General features: G+C 41.3%; 1 protein-coding gene across 6 annotated transcripts in view; it reads right to left on the minus strand.

The window, feature by feature from the left end:
- RABGAP1L (RAB GTPase activating protein 1 like) overlaps window positions 1-17318 on the minus strand; it is a 769071-nt gene that overhangs the window by 155403 nt on the left and 596350 nt on the right. The window contains exons 1-2 of one of the 6 annotated variants that reach the window (XM_035010761.1): window positions 4859-5086; window positions 3890-4116 (exon numbers count right to left, since the gene is read on the minus strand). The exons of 4 other annotated variants lie outside the window; for them this stretch is intronic. In XM_035010761.1, coding sequence (XP_034866652.1) covers window positions 3890-4057 — 168 coding nt within the window. In that variant the 5' untranslated portion in view covers window positions 4058-4116; window positions 4859-5086. Of the gene's footprint in view, window positions 1-3889; window positions 5090-17318 lie in introns of those variants that run through there. One more of the 6 variants, XM_035010760.1, reaches the window with a different exon arrangement.

Here is a 17318-nt window from a genome sequence, read left to right on the forward strand (position 1 = left end):
CTTCTTTCTTCATGTGAATAGAATTATATAAAAAGATTACCTGGACAATTAAAAACATTTCAACCAGTCCTACTTCTGTTTCCTTTCAAGTAGGTAAAGAGAAATATCCAGAGGGAAAAGGTAAGTAGGATTTTTGTTTGTTTGTTTAAGTAGGATGTTAATTTAGGTATCCTTCCCACTTCCCCCAGTAAAATGAATTAAGCACATTGCCAGGCACACGATAGACACCAACATAAATTTGTTCTATGAATTCATAAAAGCTCCACTTCAAGCACACCCAGTGTTAAAAAGTCACAATTAATAAAATGCAAATTAAAAAGTAGATGTAGGACTTATTTTAATATAAAAATTGACTTTTACATTTTGAAGGGCATCAGAAGTATGCGTGGCAACTTTTATATTTGGGTCTTTAAGTTTTAAGAGTTGTAATCTCTCTTCAATGAGCAATCGTTGCAGCAGTTAAAACAGAAGTAAGAATGGGAGTCATACTTGCTCCTCTGGTTTTTCATTTCAATAATCAATCCTCCTTTGGAGTCACTGTGCATAGTGCCCACAGTATCAGTATTGAAACTATAGCCAACACTGATACTAATACAGAATGACCTGGTAATAACTTCCCACGCCATATAACAGCTAATAAAATCTAAAGGGAGAAAAGGGAGATTTTGAACAGGAGTAGGATAAAAGTTTTTCCTATTTCTTCAAATTTCACACACTTACAGAGTATGGACTCTGGCTATGTGTCACCGCTGATACCATTTTGAGTGTGTTTTTCCCACTGAAAAATTCAGTGCAAGAGTATCACATTTTAAAGTGATTTTTTTTTTTTTTTTTTTTTTAAAGAGGCAGGGTGGGTGGAAAGGAACAGTTCTAACATTTGGGTGTTAGCTCTAGATGCTTCTATTCTGAATCTCTCACGACTCTTGGATGATCAGTCTTTCTTCCAGGGCCTCCGATAAGCAGCAAATTCTAGATTTGATTATTTTAGGGGATTGTTATTTTTTTTAAATCTAGGTATGGTTCTCTTTCTTACCTTCACTATTTTTACCACAAATGGCTTTTTCTTCCTTTATAGTGTCTAACAGGATTTCTATTCAGTAGAGACAGATTTTTGGAAGTCTGAAATCATTTGGAAGCACAGGCTTTAGGAGAGGGAAACATTACTTAGCTGGTATCTAGGATACCTGTATCTCTTGCTCTGGTATTCTAATTTCACCAAAGAAACGTGTGTTCGGTGAGTCAGCACATAGAATTTATGCCTTAGGGTAATATCTAAAATGAAGTATTCTAATTTCACCAAAGAAACGTGTGTTCGGTGAGTCAGCACATAGAATTTATGCCTTAGGGTAATATCTAAAATGAAGTACTTGTACCTGATTTATTAAAGGGAAATTATTCTTTACTAGGTGTACCTCTGAAGGACTAGAAGCAAAAATTTCAAAGGTAATTTAAAGAAAACTTAAGACAAATTTTTCAAATGTACTTGGTATTCTAGTAGTTTGATGGTCCCTCTGTGAAACAGAGGACAATGAATAAGGCTCAAAGTCCAAATCTACAACACTGTCTTGGCAAATCTTCATTTATTTGATCAGTCCATCAAGAAAATTAACTTACATGAAAAAAGAAAAACTACTGGAATCTTTAAAGTAAAATAATTTACATGTGTTTAACCTACATGCATTCATGTTTAAAACCTATCTAAAAACCAAAACTTCAGTGCCTGCCCTTTTCAGTGGTAATGGAAAGATTGCAATATTGCATGTGGCAGGATTCCTCTCAGGACCACCCTGTGCAGATCAGCCATCGATCCCACATCATTAGCCAGTCCAATAACACAAGGCTGAACAACTGTACTTCCTCCTGGTACACATGCTAAATAAACTTTACGCAGTAACTCACTGGATAGCTTATCTCAGTTCACAGCCATATTGCTAATTAAAGGACATGTGATTTCCCAAACTGTAGAGTACCCTAGTTCTATCAATAATCTTTTAAGTACAATACTGTATAACAAAATTAGAGATTGTCAAATGACCCTATAGACAACTCAGTACATACTATTCACGTGTAATGCAAATGGCACCATTACCTAGACTCGGAATGTGAGAGCCCAAAACAACCTGAGAAACATACTACCTTGAATACCTAACTGGGCAACCAAGATAACTTCATATGGTTGCGACATACAGATCCACATGACCTCCAGAAGATCTGACGCTTATGAACCCACCTCCTTGTGGATTTTATTGCTGATAATCTGTTTTAAAACTAGAGGCAGTTTAAATTCAACCCTAATGCAGATTTAAGTATCAGAGACAGTCTTAGTTACATTTATGTTTTCCTTCAAAGCACTGAAAGTGTAAAGTGCCAAAGGAAGGCAGCACCAGGTTACTGGAAAGTTAGGAGGGGGAGCCCTGGAGCCACAGAGTTAAGTAGTCTTTAAGAATATGAAAGTATATGAGACCCAAAACGGACTTCTCAAAGAGATGTAGAGAATTTGTTGAAATATATTTTAGCACTTAACAGTGTTAGAGCTCCTGAATAAAATGCTTTTTATTTCACTTAAAAAAAAAAAAACCAACAAACTCCTTTCTAATAGAACATAAACCTTCAGTTTTCTCTTTTATTAAGAAAAATGAGATTCAGGGAAACAGAATTCAAGTGAGCACTGATGACCTCACCTGGGCACCAAAACATATGCATTGAACTCTTTTTATTTCTTTCTTAAATGACAAAGAAATTGTATTTCTCAAAAATACCCCCTCCCCCATAATTGTATGCTGGTCATTGCTTCTAACTTCATCTCACAATGATAAACAGACTTTCTTCAGGGTGAAAAACCCCTCATGTATACAGCTACCTAAAATGTTGTTATGATTAAACAAGGGGGATGATACTTGCATGCAAATACATACATGAAGACTGAATTGATCATTGCAAAGATAATATAAACAGAGATGAACTAGACTGAAGAGAGATACATGAGAGAAAAGTGTTAAATTCAGTCAACATTGTACTTCTGAAAAGACTCAAATATGACAGAACCATAACGAAAGAACAGTCTGGAATGGCATTAAACTCCACTGTATAAAATAGACAAAGCTTAATTATTCTTGTTCAATTACCAAATAATGGTAGAGGACTACTGTAGACCAATTACATTATAGAACAGTTGCTAGGTATAGGTCTCAAACCACTAAAAAGAAACCTGCACCAGCGATTGTGGGTATTTAATTTTAACCCTTGGTAGGAAGTAAGGAAGGGCGATTTTCCTCTTGTTCAGGAAATCAAAAAACAAGCAAGCCAGACTTCCCAGATTCACAGCACAGACCCAACAGCTTTAAACTGCTTCATAGATACACAATTCGAGCATTCCAGGAGAGAAATTTTCAATTTCCCACCCAGGGATTTTTAGGGGGTAAAATTCCCTATCCAGAAAAAAAAAAAAAAATCAAGTTGGCAATCAAATGGTGAGGTTAGAACGCAAACCACAGTACTCTAGATAGGTAGCAATAACGTCTGTTGTGAAATTTAACCCTTTTGGAGACGTAAATAACAGAATGCCTACATCAAGCACTTGGGTATTCTGCTTTATTGCTGAGTCTAGGCAGCCAGAAAAACATGGTTTTTTTTTTCCCCTGCCACAGAGATAATGCCACTAATGTGGCCCTGGGCTTTTAGAAAAGAGCCAGATCTCCTCTAGCCAATTAAGGAGTGGCCTGGAGCAGGCTCAGCCAGAGCCCCAGGGCAGCGGCCACTGAGCACTTCCTGCTTGGTAGTGTGGGGAAGAGGAGAAAAAGGAGACTGCAAGCCTCTTTTAGGGATACAGGAATTCTCACAGAGGGTGGCAGATTCCTTACAAATGAAGTTCAATGAAAAACAGTCTCACCGCCAGAAGCCGAGGCACAAACAGACGATGCCCCATCCCCAGAAGTTCCAGCACCCGACATGCATACTCATTCACCAGCTTGTTCCTCTCGTCGTGCATGTCCTGGGACTTTTTGACAGGAGGTGTGAGCTTAGCAGCTGGGGCTGGGCAGGGCACCCCTTCTTCCATGAGCAGTAAGTAGGTATCCAGAATGAGAAAGCTGGATCTCTTATCCACAATTTTGAGAACTGCAGTGGGAGGGGAGCCAGGCTTAGGTCTCCCCAGGAGCACGCACAAGCCAGGCTGTGGTGGGAATTGTCAGCTAACGTCTCCACAGGAAGAGCATTTTGGCTAAATTATCCACTGTGCAAAAGCCCCAAAGTAGACTGGAAAATGAAATCAAATTTTGATCTAAATAAAAAAACGGCAAAAGCAATCGAATGCAAGAAAATGGCCAAGAGTGATGCAGGAGAGTTCAGATACATGTGTTAAAATGTACCAGCAGCTCAGAAGGGTCTAGCATGTGAGTGTGTGCGCGCGCGCGCGTGTGCGTGCGCGCGTGTGCGTGCGCGCGTGTGTGTGCGCGCGTGTGAGCAGACAGCAGCAGCGGTAGCCGGGAAGCCAGGGCAGTTGTGAAGCTGCAAGGAGAAAAGGATGAGCTCATTGCAATCCTTGATTCGTGACAAGGGGCGCTGGGCCGCCGCCGCCTCTCTCGCTCGGAATCAGTAATGAAGGGGTAGGGGAGGAAGGGGAGGGAAGAGAAGGAGGTGGGTGAATGAGCATGCAGAGTGTCTCGGGGGAGAATGCTGTAATAAGAAGCCAATGGCGAGCCGTTGGACAGATGTGGTTCTCCCTCCCAGTCCACCTTCAACCAGTGTGAGTCTGATGGCTTATGCTGCTGAAGCCGAAAGCCCGAGACAAACGAACTAGCTTCTCTTCACATGCAATGCTCTCAGAAGAACCGGCCAGCCGGCCAGCTAAAAGGCTGACCTTTCTTCACTCTTGCTTTCTAATAACGACAACAGATAAAAGTCTGATTTTATGCTGCATATTTAAAGTGGGATGCTCCAATCCTGGTTCGGTGACTGAAAGCTCTACAGAAGAGAGGTTTAGGGCGAAACGATACAGGATAAACAGAGAGCAAAGACCGAGCTTCCAAGAAACGACACACCCTCAAGTTGCAGTGTTTATGCAATAATAATGACTTTTGAAATGCTAGAATGTGAAGTATGTCAGCATTCTGGGAAGCCATAATTAAAAGTAAGATTTCTATAAACATGTAGTATGACAAAACATAAAAACCTACAATATTAATAATGAGCATACATCTAAGGAACCATTGAAGTTGAGATTCTCAGAGCAGTAATAACTTTCTTAAGCCACAGACCCTGATAAACACTCATTTAATAGCTCAAAACATTATTTTGATGCTCTGCTCAAATTAATCCTTCCCTACTAATAATATAACTGAGGATTATCCATGCTTTAAAATTTTACAGTCTTAGTATGTGTCATATTAACTTCCTTGATGTGAATAATCAGTTACAGCCAAATGAAGGCAAAAAGACAAGATCCCCTTTAGGAGCAGTTTCTATACTTTAGCTAACAATTAACTAATCATATTCAGAATCTTGTTCTGGGTTCTGGGGTGAATACCAGGTCAGTTTCTCCATGTAAATTGTAATATGATACAGAGTAAGAGGACTAAGAGAACCACTGCTGGTTCCTTCTGAATCTTAGTTTCCTGCTCTGACAAATAAGAGTTATAGATCTCTGCAAGTAACAAAATAGAAACATCAGCTTATCTCTCTGATCTTGGTTAAAGAAATAGATTAATTACAGAATTGGGGTTAAAGGGAAATATTGCCTGCTTTAACAGAATATTGTTTAGTTCCTTTTTCCAAAACTCAATAAAACATTTTTTTTGTTAAACATTTCGAGTATTAACAAAATCTTTTTTTTTTAAGATTTTTTTTTTATTTATTTGACAGAGAGAGACACAGTGAGAGATGGAGAAGCAGGCTTCCCATGGAGCAGGGAGCCCAAGGCGGGGCTCGATCCCAGGACCCCGGGATCATGACCTGAGCCGAAGGCAGATGCTTAACGACTGAGCCACCTAGGTGCCCTGAGTATTAACAAAATCTCAAATAAGATATTTATATATTGTTGTCAAGCCCTTATTTCTTCCATAAATTCTTTCTTTCTTTTTTCCCCCCAAAATGATTTTTCTTTCTTTTTTTTAAATATTTTATTTATTTGTCAGAGAGAGAGAGCACAAGCAGGGGGAGCAGCAGGCAGAGGGAGAAGCAGGCTCCCCGCTGAGCAGGGAGCCCGATGTGGGACTCGATCCCAGGACCCTGGAATCATGATCTGAGTTGAAGGCAGACGCTTAACCAACTGAGCCACCCAGGCGTCCCGATTTTTCTTTCTTTCTTTTTTATAGAGAGAGAGAAAGAACATGTGTGTGCTGGGGGGGGGGGGGGGGGGGAGAGAGAGAATCTTAAGCAGGCCCCATGCCCAGCGCTGGCCCGCCGCAGGGCTCTATCTCACAACCCTGAGATTAGGACCTGAGTCAAAATCAAGAGTTGGACGTTTCACCAACCGAGCCACCTAAGTGCCCCTCCAAAAATGATTTCTTAAAAAACTAGAGATTTTAATGTAAAATGATCAAAACCATTAGAATATGACATATATATATATTCAGATCCCTAAGGTTCTGGAGGAAATGTCTGATGGGCTACCCAGGGTGGGGCTTCTTCAGCTCGAAGGGGGAGACTGTAAGGCTGAGGGCAGAGGTTCTGGGCCTTTCATAGCCTACCCCTACACACACACACACACACACACACACCCCCTCACCCTCAGGGAACAGCTCCTTTTTTTATCTTGTTTACATACTGGAGTTACAGGAGATTCTGTTTGAAAAGACTATGCTACTGCTGTGTAAATGTGAAAAGCACTGTCATGGAAGCTTCTCGTTTAAGAACAAGGGGACAAAAAAAAAAAAGAACAAGGGGACATTTTTACTTGCAAAGGAAGGGAGAATTCAGTGACTCCTTTGCTTATAGGACTTTTTTTTGGATTGATATATTTTTTAAAAGCTAGGGGAAATGTTTCCATGCAACTGACTTGGTTTCAAAGAACACTGGCCGAAGCATTTATTTTTCCTTATATAAACCAGAAACAAAGAATTTCTTGCCCAAACGGATTCTGGTAAGAAGTCAAAATTAATCAAAAGACTTCGGAACTATGGTTTGGCTCTGATGCTCACAAAAGAAGTTCTATTAAATGTAATAGCCAAAGTATGATATTTTAATGAGCAAACTGAGTTACACTTAAAACAATTACAAACAAGTGGTCCTGTATTTCAGTTTTCCTCATCTCTCCATCATCCTGCCCCTCAAAAATGCATTATCCTTGAGGAAGTGAAGGTAAGGTTCAGGCTGGGCTCTGAGTGGCCCCTCCTGGAAGAGCAGCAGTGGTTTTATGGGGAGATGGCATGAGTCCAGAGCATACCTTCCCCAACCAGCCTGAGAAACTGGGGCCATACCAGATACCTGCAGAAGGCATGGGGTTTGGAGCAGTGAGCAGCCTGAGGAAGAACAGGAGGAAGGCGGAAGTGGGAGAAGGCCCCCGAACCAAGATGCTGAACCAGAGAAGGCAGAGCCAGCACCGTGGGGGAAGGAGAAGATGTAGCTGCTGAAACGCAGAAGTGGATCCAGGTCCTCGGGCTTCTCAGGCCAGACCCGCAGTTAAGAGTGAGGATGAAGATGGAAAGGGAACAACAGCATAGTGCAACTACAGCTCTGTTCCCATGGACCCAGAACATGCTGAGCTGGTGAAAAGGGCAAAGGCTGAAGGTCCCTCTGGGCCCCGAAGGCATCCCCTGCCTGGAAATGACCACACTGAGAGGGGTCTCACCTCCCTGCACTCCAGGCTAGAACCCGCAGAGGAATGAACACATCCCAGGTTGTAATGTCCATCCCCATCCTCTCAGCTTCCTTTCTACAACAAGGTGAACCAGACTTCTTAGAAACCTACTGATTCAGTTCTGCATATATGGGGACATCAGCCCAATCCCAACCCGTCTGGGCAGGTATCACCCTATGGAGAATAAAGCACCCTCTGTAAGCAGCCCTCCACCCCCAGGATCATCCTTGTTTTCAACATTTCCATAATTTTTCAGGCTGTCCTTTGAGAATAAGCTGTTGATAAGTATCAGGTAAAACAACTCTTCTAGAACATCACTTGGTGAAATGGAAGAATGGATTCCAGGCATTTTTGAAGCCATACAAGAGTGAGTCATCTCAGTGAGCATTTTCTCTTCTTCCTCCCCAACTCTCCAAGTAATTTATTTATTGCTGATGAGATTCAGTACAGTACACTTCTGAGAAATAAATTTTTGAGTTATAAAGTAGTCCAAAGATGAAACTAATGGTAGAAAAAGACTTCTAAATTAACCAGTTAAAAATACATGATTTCTCAAATTTCCTTACACTAACTAGTATGAAGACTTTTTTTTTTTTTTAAAGATTTTATTTATTTGACAGAGAGAGACAGCGAGAGCAGGAACACAAGCAGGGGGAGTGGGAGAGGGAGAAGCAGGCCTCCCACCGAGCAGGGAGCCCGATGTGGGACTTGATCCCGGGACCCCAGGATCATGACCTGAGCCGAAGGCAGACGCTTAACGACTGAGCCACCCAGGCGCCCTCCCTAGTATGAAGACTTTTTAAAAACAATCTGTAAGGAAGTTCAACAGCAAGTTGAAGCTAATATGGGAAATTTGGATGAATCATGCAATGAGGCAGAGTGAGAGAAAAGCGAAGAGGACCAGGCAACGGTCCCTAAGCCATAGTCTAAAAAATAGAAGGCTTTCTCTCTGGAGTGCTGGAATCAGGTGGATGGTGGGGCAGAGCCTCGTGCTTGAGTGCTCTCCCTGAGCCACTCCACTGTGTCATAATTGCTGGGCATGTGCAGGACATAAATAGACTCCCACTGTAAAATGAAAAGCATATTCGACTTAATTTTATGGAATTGTAATTAAGAACACTGAGTGCAAAGAAACATGCTAAGTAGTTACTTCAGGGGTTACGAAGGTGAAAAAGGAAACATCTTCTAATCTGCAAGAGCTTAAACTCAGAGAGGCATTCAAACAAAGATAAAGCAGGATGTGGACACCATAAAAGGAGGAACAACACTGTGTAATGATCTAGTCACATATTTGGTATTCACAATGGATGCAGACAAAAGTAGGCTCCTACTAGTGGGACTGACCTGGACCTAAACCCAAGAGTAAGGAGAATTAAACATATCTCTAGGAGCAAAATAGGGCATTGTTTATTATACTATCGTTTAGTCATATTTACTTGTATGACATAGGTAAATTACTTAATATTCTTTGAGTCTCTGTAAAATGCTAATGTCACATATCTAGCCAAGTTGCTCTAAAAACTTAGTAAGTTAATGCATATAAAGTGCCTAGAACAGGGTGGGTGCTAGTCTGTCCAGGAAGTCCTACAGAAGAGGAGAGCAAGTATAAAATGCATTGTGTTCACCTGGTTTAGGGTTAGAAAGACAAAAAGAACTCTGAACGTATTATTAAAAAGAGAATTAGCCAAATACCGATAAAAGACATTCCTATGAGACCAACTGCCTCTTCAGTTCTAACCTTGAAGATTTAAACACTTAGTAGTAAGTAAGAAAGGACCTATACTCTTCTCAACTTGGAAAGGTAAAAGGGCAAAAACTGAATTCTCTAGTTATTTCTTTTTTGTAGGATAGACAACTTTTTATTTTTTTGATTTTTTATAAGATTTTATTTATTTATTTGAGAGAGAGTGAGAACACGAGACAGAACACGAGCAGGGGGAAGGGCAGAGGGAGAGGGAGAAGCAGGGTCCCTGCTGAGCAGGGAGCCTGACTTGGGGCTCCATCATGACCAGAGCCCAAGGCAGATACTTAACCCACTGAGCCACCAAGATGCCCCTGGATAGACAACTTTCTGAAAGATGAACTCTCAATAATTTGGCAAGTTCCTAAGATCCAACAAATAGGTCAAATAAAGATGACACAGTAAGTACTATTGGTATCTTGGCATACGTGTGAAATCCTGCACAGCACATGTTCTGCCATTCAAGATCGAGCTCTGCTACATGCTTCTGGAAGTAGAAAGATACACCAGATGCTGCTTCTAACTTTATGTATTATTCACGCTACTTGAAGAAAAGGCTAAAATGAAATGTAATGAGACTGAGCATATAGGCTGTATCACAGGGAAATGAGTCTCATTATTATTTTTTTCTTAAAGATTTTATTTATTTATTTGAGAGAGAGAGAATGAGAGACAGAGAGCATGAGAGGGAGGAGGGTCAGGGGGAGAAGCAGACTCCCCGCCGAGCAGGGAGCCCGATGCGGGACTCGATCCCGGGACTCCAGGATCAAGACCTGAGCCGAAGGCAGTCGCCCAACCAACTAAGCCACCCAGGCGCCCCGAGTCTCATTATTTTGTAGCTGGAATTCATACCCTGAAGAATTGGGAGTACAAAATAAAATCCGTAATTAACTGACATCATGGTGCGTAGTTCAGGTGACAAGTTTATAGGAATTCAAAGGGGAAAAAAAGATTCCTGTAAAGTATTATAGATTTACCTAGTGTTTAAGAATGGTCTGACCTCTCATAAGACTTAAGGCATAACCACGTTAAAGGAATTTTGTTTTTTTTTTTAATAGAAGAAAGAACTTTCTCCCACCAACAGTAATTTACTAACATGCTGAATAGTTACTGTAGCAATTCTTGTGGTCAGATTCTAGCTTAATGCCTTTATTAGTGCAAGAACTTTTACAGTCTCTTTAAGAGTTGGTCATTTTATTCTTAATTACAGGAAACAAACTGAGGGTTGCTGGAGTGGGGGGTGGGGTGGGAGGGATGGGGTGACTGGGTGATAGACACTGGGGAGGGTATGTGCTCTGGTAAGCGCTGTGAATTGTGCAAGACTGTTGAATCTCAGATCTGTACCTCTGAAACAAATAATGCAATATATGTTAAGAAAAAAAAAAAGAAGAAGAAGGTAGCGGGAGGGGAAGAATGAAGCGGGGGAAATCGGAGGGGTAGACGAACCATGAGAGACGATGGACTCTGAAAAACAAACAGGGTTCTAGAGGGGAGGGGGGTGGGAGGATGGGTTAGCCTGGTGGTGGGTATTGAGGAGGGCACATTCTGCATGGAGCACTGGGTGTTATGCACAAACAATGAATTATGGAACACTTCATCTAAAACTAATGATGTAAGGTATGGGGATTAACAAGAATAAAAAAAAAAAAGTTGATCATTTTGCCTCAACTTCCTTATCTTTATTGACAATTATCTCAAAAGGCTTCTTATTTTATTATTGGACATTTATCTGTTTAGAAAGTACTACTTGCAGTAAGCCAGAAATGTGAAATTTCTAGTCACTGGGTTGGGGAATATATTTTATAACAACAATATAATGATATATTTTATAACAACAATATATAGAATTAAGTTTACTTTCTTTATGTAACATTAATTAAAATATTTGAAGGTAGTCTTAATTTCCTTTTCTCCGAGCTCACCATCCCTGCTAACTGGACCTCCTATAACCTGGTTTCTGGACCATTCTAAAGTGTTAGCAATCCTATCACCTGGGCAGAACACGCTTTTTTGGCCAATGTCCCTCAGTAAAGCACTGCTCACACTAAGAAGGATATTCTGGATATGACGGCAGAATCATAAAATAATGTGGTGCTGTTAGACCCTAGAAAGCATCAGAGTCTAACATGTTTATCCTATTGATGATAAGACTGAGACAGCGGATAAGTGACCGGTTTAGGATCATAAAACTTACTCTCGGCAGAGCCAGGAAGCCGAGATCCCAGAGTCCAGTTGCTTGGCAGGGAACCTTGCATTTCCTGCAGTGTTGTTGTCTTTCAATTAATGTAGCCGATTACAAAAACAAACAAGCAAGCAAACAAACAAACAAACAACTATCTTATTAGGAAAACCGTGCTTCACCATTTTATTTCACATGGAATTGACCTGGAGCCTTTGCCTGCTCTCTGCTGTGAAAGAATCTAAGATTCATAGATTTGAGTTGAGAGGGGCATCCAAAAGCCTGCCTTGAGAATAATCACTTCTGAACACACACTTACGATAATAAAGGACATCTGCCTTCTCGGTTTTTAAGCGAGGAGCACTCTCTTCTTCACTCACACAGTTAGAGAGGCTACACCCCTGGCAGCTCAGCCACAGTGTCCACTTAAGAGCAGCTTTCTTGAAGCCCTGTTAGTGATGCCACCTTGAAAATGGAATGCCGTCTCAGTCATTCATCCCATTCCCTGGGCAGTTTGCTTAAGGCTCACATTTATTTTCAAGGTAAGCCGAAGCATAAATAAATGTTAGCAGGGGCCTGTTTTTTATGTTAAATTGATCAGATTAAAATAATGATCTATAGAATCCAGACTGTTTCTTGATTCTCTCATGCTGGATCAGCATTTTACTTTTTATTTTTACAAGTGTGTAGGAGTGTATGGGTGTACTGTTTGTCATGGCTGTTAAAAATAATGAGGTGGTGGGGCGCCTGGGTGGCTCAGTCGTTAAGCGTCTGCCTTCGGCTCAGGTCATGATCCCAGGGTCCTGGGATCGAGTCCCACATCGGGTTCCCTCCTCGGCGGGAAGCCTGCTCTCCCTCTCCCACTCCCGCTGCTTGTGTTCCTGCTCTCGTTATCTCTGTCTCTGTCAAATAAATAAATAAAATCTTTAAAAAAAAAAATAATGAGGTGCTTTATTCATCTTGGTAAGTTGTGAATTGCCTCTACCTTCTTCCCATGGTCCACCTCCAGTTCTCTATTCAACTTGCTAACTCTGGCATCTTCATATTACATAGAATGCTAAGTGTAGTTTAATAGCTGTCACTGTGAAAAATAATATTTTCAGTGGAGTAGTTATATGGGTCAGCCCATGTATTAGCAAGTGAATTTGTTTCCATAAAATGAATATGTCAGATGGGGACAGTCAGGGCTTTTTTGCATAGACAAGTCCATGTTCTGGAATAACGATGGTAATAGGTAGTCTGGCTGTATTATTTCCTTGCCCCTGCCTCCGGCCTCACAGCTTCAGATTGATTCAGTAGAATTTCAGAGGTAGCAAGATGGTGAGAATGGAGGTGATTTTTCGTCTACTTTCACTGGAGGTGATCTGCTCCCTCTTCACCTCCCGTGGAAGTTCGGTTCCTGCAGATACTCAGTATGGCCACAGGCTGACTTCCGTGACCGTAGTAGAACAGATACACAGGGGTCTTCCCTGCATGGTGGGCTCCTTTACCTATCTCAGACTCCTATTTGCTCCATGCAGGGCCTAGCAAAGTGACTTATACATCACAAAGTCTGGTAGATATCTGAGTAACTAATAGTATGAATGATAACAGTTATTATTTATTCAGGATCGATAAAGGCTATGAACTATGCAAGCCCTTAGAGTCTGCATTACTGCATTTAATCCTAACAACCAATTATGACCTTTTCACATTGGAGGCACCTGAGCTTAGAACAGTGAAGGGACTTGCCCAAGATCATGTTGCTAGTAAGTGGTAACTGCAACTATAGTTTTTGGATAACTACCAAATGTTTAAAATCTTTATTTTTTTAAAGATTTTATTTACTTATTCATGAGAGACAAAGAGAGAGAGAGAAGCAGAAGCAGACAGAGAAGCAGGGCTCCCCACGGAGCCCCCAAATGTTTAAAATCTAACTTGAGTTATTAAACAGTGAAGGAAGTAGACTTAAACAGGCTGGATCCTAGAGGCTAATCAAATTAGTCCAGTGGAAACAACAGGATTTACACAGTCATGTCACTATGAATATACTGAGGGACTAGTGTTTCTTGGGTTCTAAAAGAAATGATGGAAACAAAAACAGAGTAAAAACTTACACTCAAAGAGCATCACCTGTACCCTGGTGATCCTATCCATACTCTTCTTGTTAATCACTACTGAACAACACATCCACAGGATCAGCCCTCTCTCCAGAGCCGCCAACCTGTATATCTATCTCCTTACAGGATATATGCAGCCTCACATGTAACTTGATCTCAGCGTCCAAAGTCACCATTTCTTCTCCAGCACAGATCCTCCTCTGACATTTCCTATCCTGGCTAATGGGTTCCCCATCATCTGCCCAATTATACAGTAGACACCCAGGTGTCATCCCAGAGTCCTCCTTTTACCTCCCTCTACCTCTAACCCATCATTCAAGTCTAGTGGATTCAACCTCCTCACCATCTCTCAAAACTATCCCCTCTTCTCCACTCCCAACTCTTCTGCTTTGAGATCAGTCCTAGGTATGACATGCTGGGGTCTCCACTATCTACAATACTGAAGGTACTTGGAGTTCCCTGCATATACCTGGTAACTCCATGTCTCCTTTTCTTGAACTGTGCTTCCCCTCTAATTCACTTACCTTTTCTTAATCTGTCAAAATTCAATTCTGATATTACCTCCTGCAGGAACCACCCTTCAATCCCACATTGGGACACCTGGCCCGCTGTTTGCTCCCCATGTTTCCACCTGTGCTGTCTCCTGCACAGCACTTGCAGGCTTATACTTTAATGAGTTGCATGGAAATCAATGGTTAGGGTCCCTCTCCCCTGCTAAGGCACTTAGAGATAGGTATCATGTACCATTCTTCTTCTTGTCCTAAAAACTGAGCAGAGGCAGTTACATAATGGCTACCCCATAATTGTTTCTTGAAATGGTTCAGCATTCAAAATGGATAAAATATGTGTAGGAGAATGAAAGATAAGCATTTCTCTGATTAGAGATATTGGTGCTTTAATATTTCTGAGCCTTTTAAGATGCTCTTCCCTCTTTCTGGAATGTTTTTCCTCCATCATTTTTTCCTTTAAAAATTTTAACAATCCTTCAAAATGTTGTTACTGAAAGAAGAAAAACTGAGATGTCAGACCTGTATTTATTTTTCTTAAGAATTTATTTATTTATTTATTTGACAGAGAGAGACACAGTGAGAGAGGGAACATAGGCAGGGGGAGTGAGATAGGGAGAAGCAGGCCTCCTGCCGAGCAGGGAGCCCAATGTGGGGCTCGATCCCAGGACCCTGGATCATGACCTGAGCCGAAGGCAGATGCTCAACGACTGAGCCACCCAGGCACCCCTGACAGACCTGTATTTAAAATCAACATTTGGGGGCACCTGGGTGGCTCAGTCGTTAAGCGTCTGCCTTCGGCTCAGGTCATGATCCCAGGGTCCTGGGATCGAGCCCCGCATCGGGCTCCCTGCTCAGTGGGAAGCCTGCTTCTCCCTCCCCCACTCCCCCTGCTTGTGTTCCCTCTCTCGCTCTCTGTGAAATAAATAAAATCTTTAAAAAATAAATAAATAAAATAAAATCAACATTTGATGTCCAGTAACTGTGTGACTTGAGGAAAGCTAACCTCTTCAAGTCTCATTTTTCATTAAGGAAATAAGGTTTAAAACAGTAATCTTATGAAGTTGCTAACATTATCATGACTGTGATATTTCTAGGTTGGTAAACTAGGATGATAGTACAGGTAATAACTGACAGGGAAAGCACTGCGGCCAGGAAAGGACGCAGGATGCATGGAGTTAGCAAGAAATATGTGGCAATCTTTTGGGGATGTTCCACAGGCCATGGGAAAGATGAATATGGAGCCAAGGGATGGGTTTAGAAATCACTGGTGAAATATGGGAATGAATGAGGTAAATGAGGGAAAATATGAAAGCCATGAAGAGATGTTCTCATATTATGTCATGATATTCTTCTCAATTATACCAGGTGTGATTTAATAACTAGTTATATTTTATTAGGGAAATAATTGACCCCACCAGACAGAATGCTCCTTAAGGGAACATTTTGCATTTGCTTCACTCACCAACTTGTTCCTAGCACCAGTAGAGTGACTACATATACAAAGAGTTCAGGAAATAATTACTGAGTTGATGAATGATTGAATCTCATATAATATTTCCTGATGGAACTTCAAGTCATTTGCTTGAAATCTGGTGACTTAAATAATTAGTAACACGAGAATACAAATTCCTAATAAAAATGTGCTGAGGTGGAGGTAAGAATAAAAATCTGACAAGTGCCTGTTGTGGGCCAGACACCACGCCATCCACCTCCATGCATGGTCTTACTCCATTCCTATAATATGTGGTAATGAGATCACTGCTAAAAGAAATGATTTGTTCATGTTTTACAAGTCAGTATTTTTTAAGTTTTTATTTTAAGTAATCTCTACACCCAACGTGGGGCTCGAACTCACAATCCTGAGATCAAGAGTTGCCTGCTCTTCTGACAGAGCCAGCCAAGTGCCCCCTTGCAAAATCCATCTGCCGATTTCTACAACATCCTTGATTCCTTGATTTCCCACTTTCCCTAAGCCTTCCAAGTCCAATTGCTCTAGAAGTCCTATCAGCTCTCTCTACAAAATTATCTGAATCTGTCTTCTTTTTCCATCTTCACTGTCACCACCTTAGTCCAAGCTATGATCACGTCCTGACTCGGCCTTCTGAAATAACGTCTGACTTGTCTCCATTCTCGCTTCTTTTTCTTTTTCTTTCTTTTTTTTTTTTAAAGATTTTATTTATTTATTTGAGAGAGAATGAGAGAGAGAGAGCATGAGAGGGAGGAGGGTCAGAGGGAGAAGCAGACTCCCCACCAAGCAGGGAGCCTGACGCGGGACTCGATCCCGGGACTCCAGGACCATGACCTGAGCCGAAGGCAGTCGCTTAACCAACTGAGCCACCCAGGTGCCTACTCTCTCGCTTCTTTTTCAATTCACATTCCACACACCAGAACCCTTCAATCCAAATGTCTTAAAACCATAAATCAGATACAATTTCTCCTTGCTTAAAACTTATACTGGCTTCCCCTTAAACCCAAATGCCAACATTTTGCTGCTGTTTATATGTCTCTACTGCTCTGGCCCCTGCCTAGCTCCCTGACCACACCTCCTTCCTGTCTACATCTCACTCACTGTGTCCCACTCACACTAGCCCCCTCTCTGTTTTGAACACACAAACCTCTCCTGCCTTAGGGCCTTTGTACTTGCTGCTGCCTCTGGTTGTCATATGGTTGGGTCCACTACGTCATTCAACTCAAATGTTACTTTGCTCACAGAGGCCTTCTCTTACCATCTTATCTAATGGAGAGCAGTAACACACTGGATTCTCTTGTATTTTTTCTTTCACAACATTCACCACTACTTGGAACTGTTTACTTCTTTTCATGTATGATCTCTTTCTCCAACTAGAAAATGTTAGGGCAAGGCTCATGGGGGAGATGAGGGAGAGTTTTAAATAATCTTTACTGAAGTTAGTAGAGAAAAACATAAATGTAAAATAAGATTCTGGTTTCAGCTTCTTTTTTCATTCATTCCTCTTTACTTTAAAGGATTATTATT

Source organism: Mirounga leonina, unplaced genomic scaffold, assembly GCF_011800145.1.
Source record: "Mirounga leonina isolate KUSES-001 unplaced genomic scaffold, KU_Mleo_1.0 Mir_154, whole genome shotgun sequence".
Lineage (NCBI taxonomy): Eukaryota > Metazoa > Chordata > Mammalia > Carnivora > Phocidae > Mirounga > Mirounga leonina.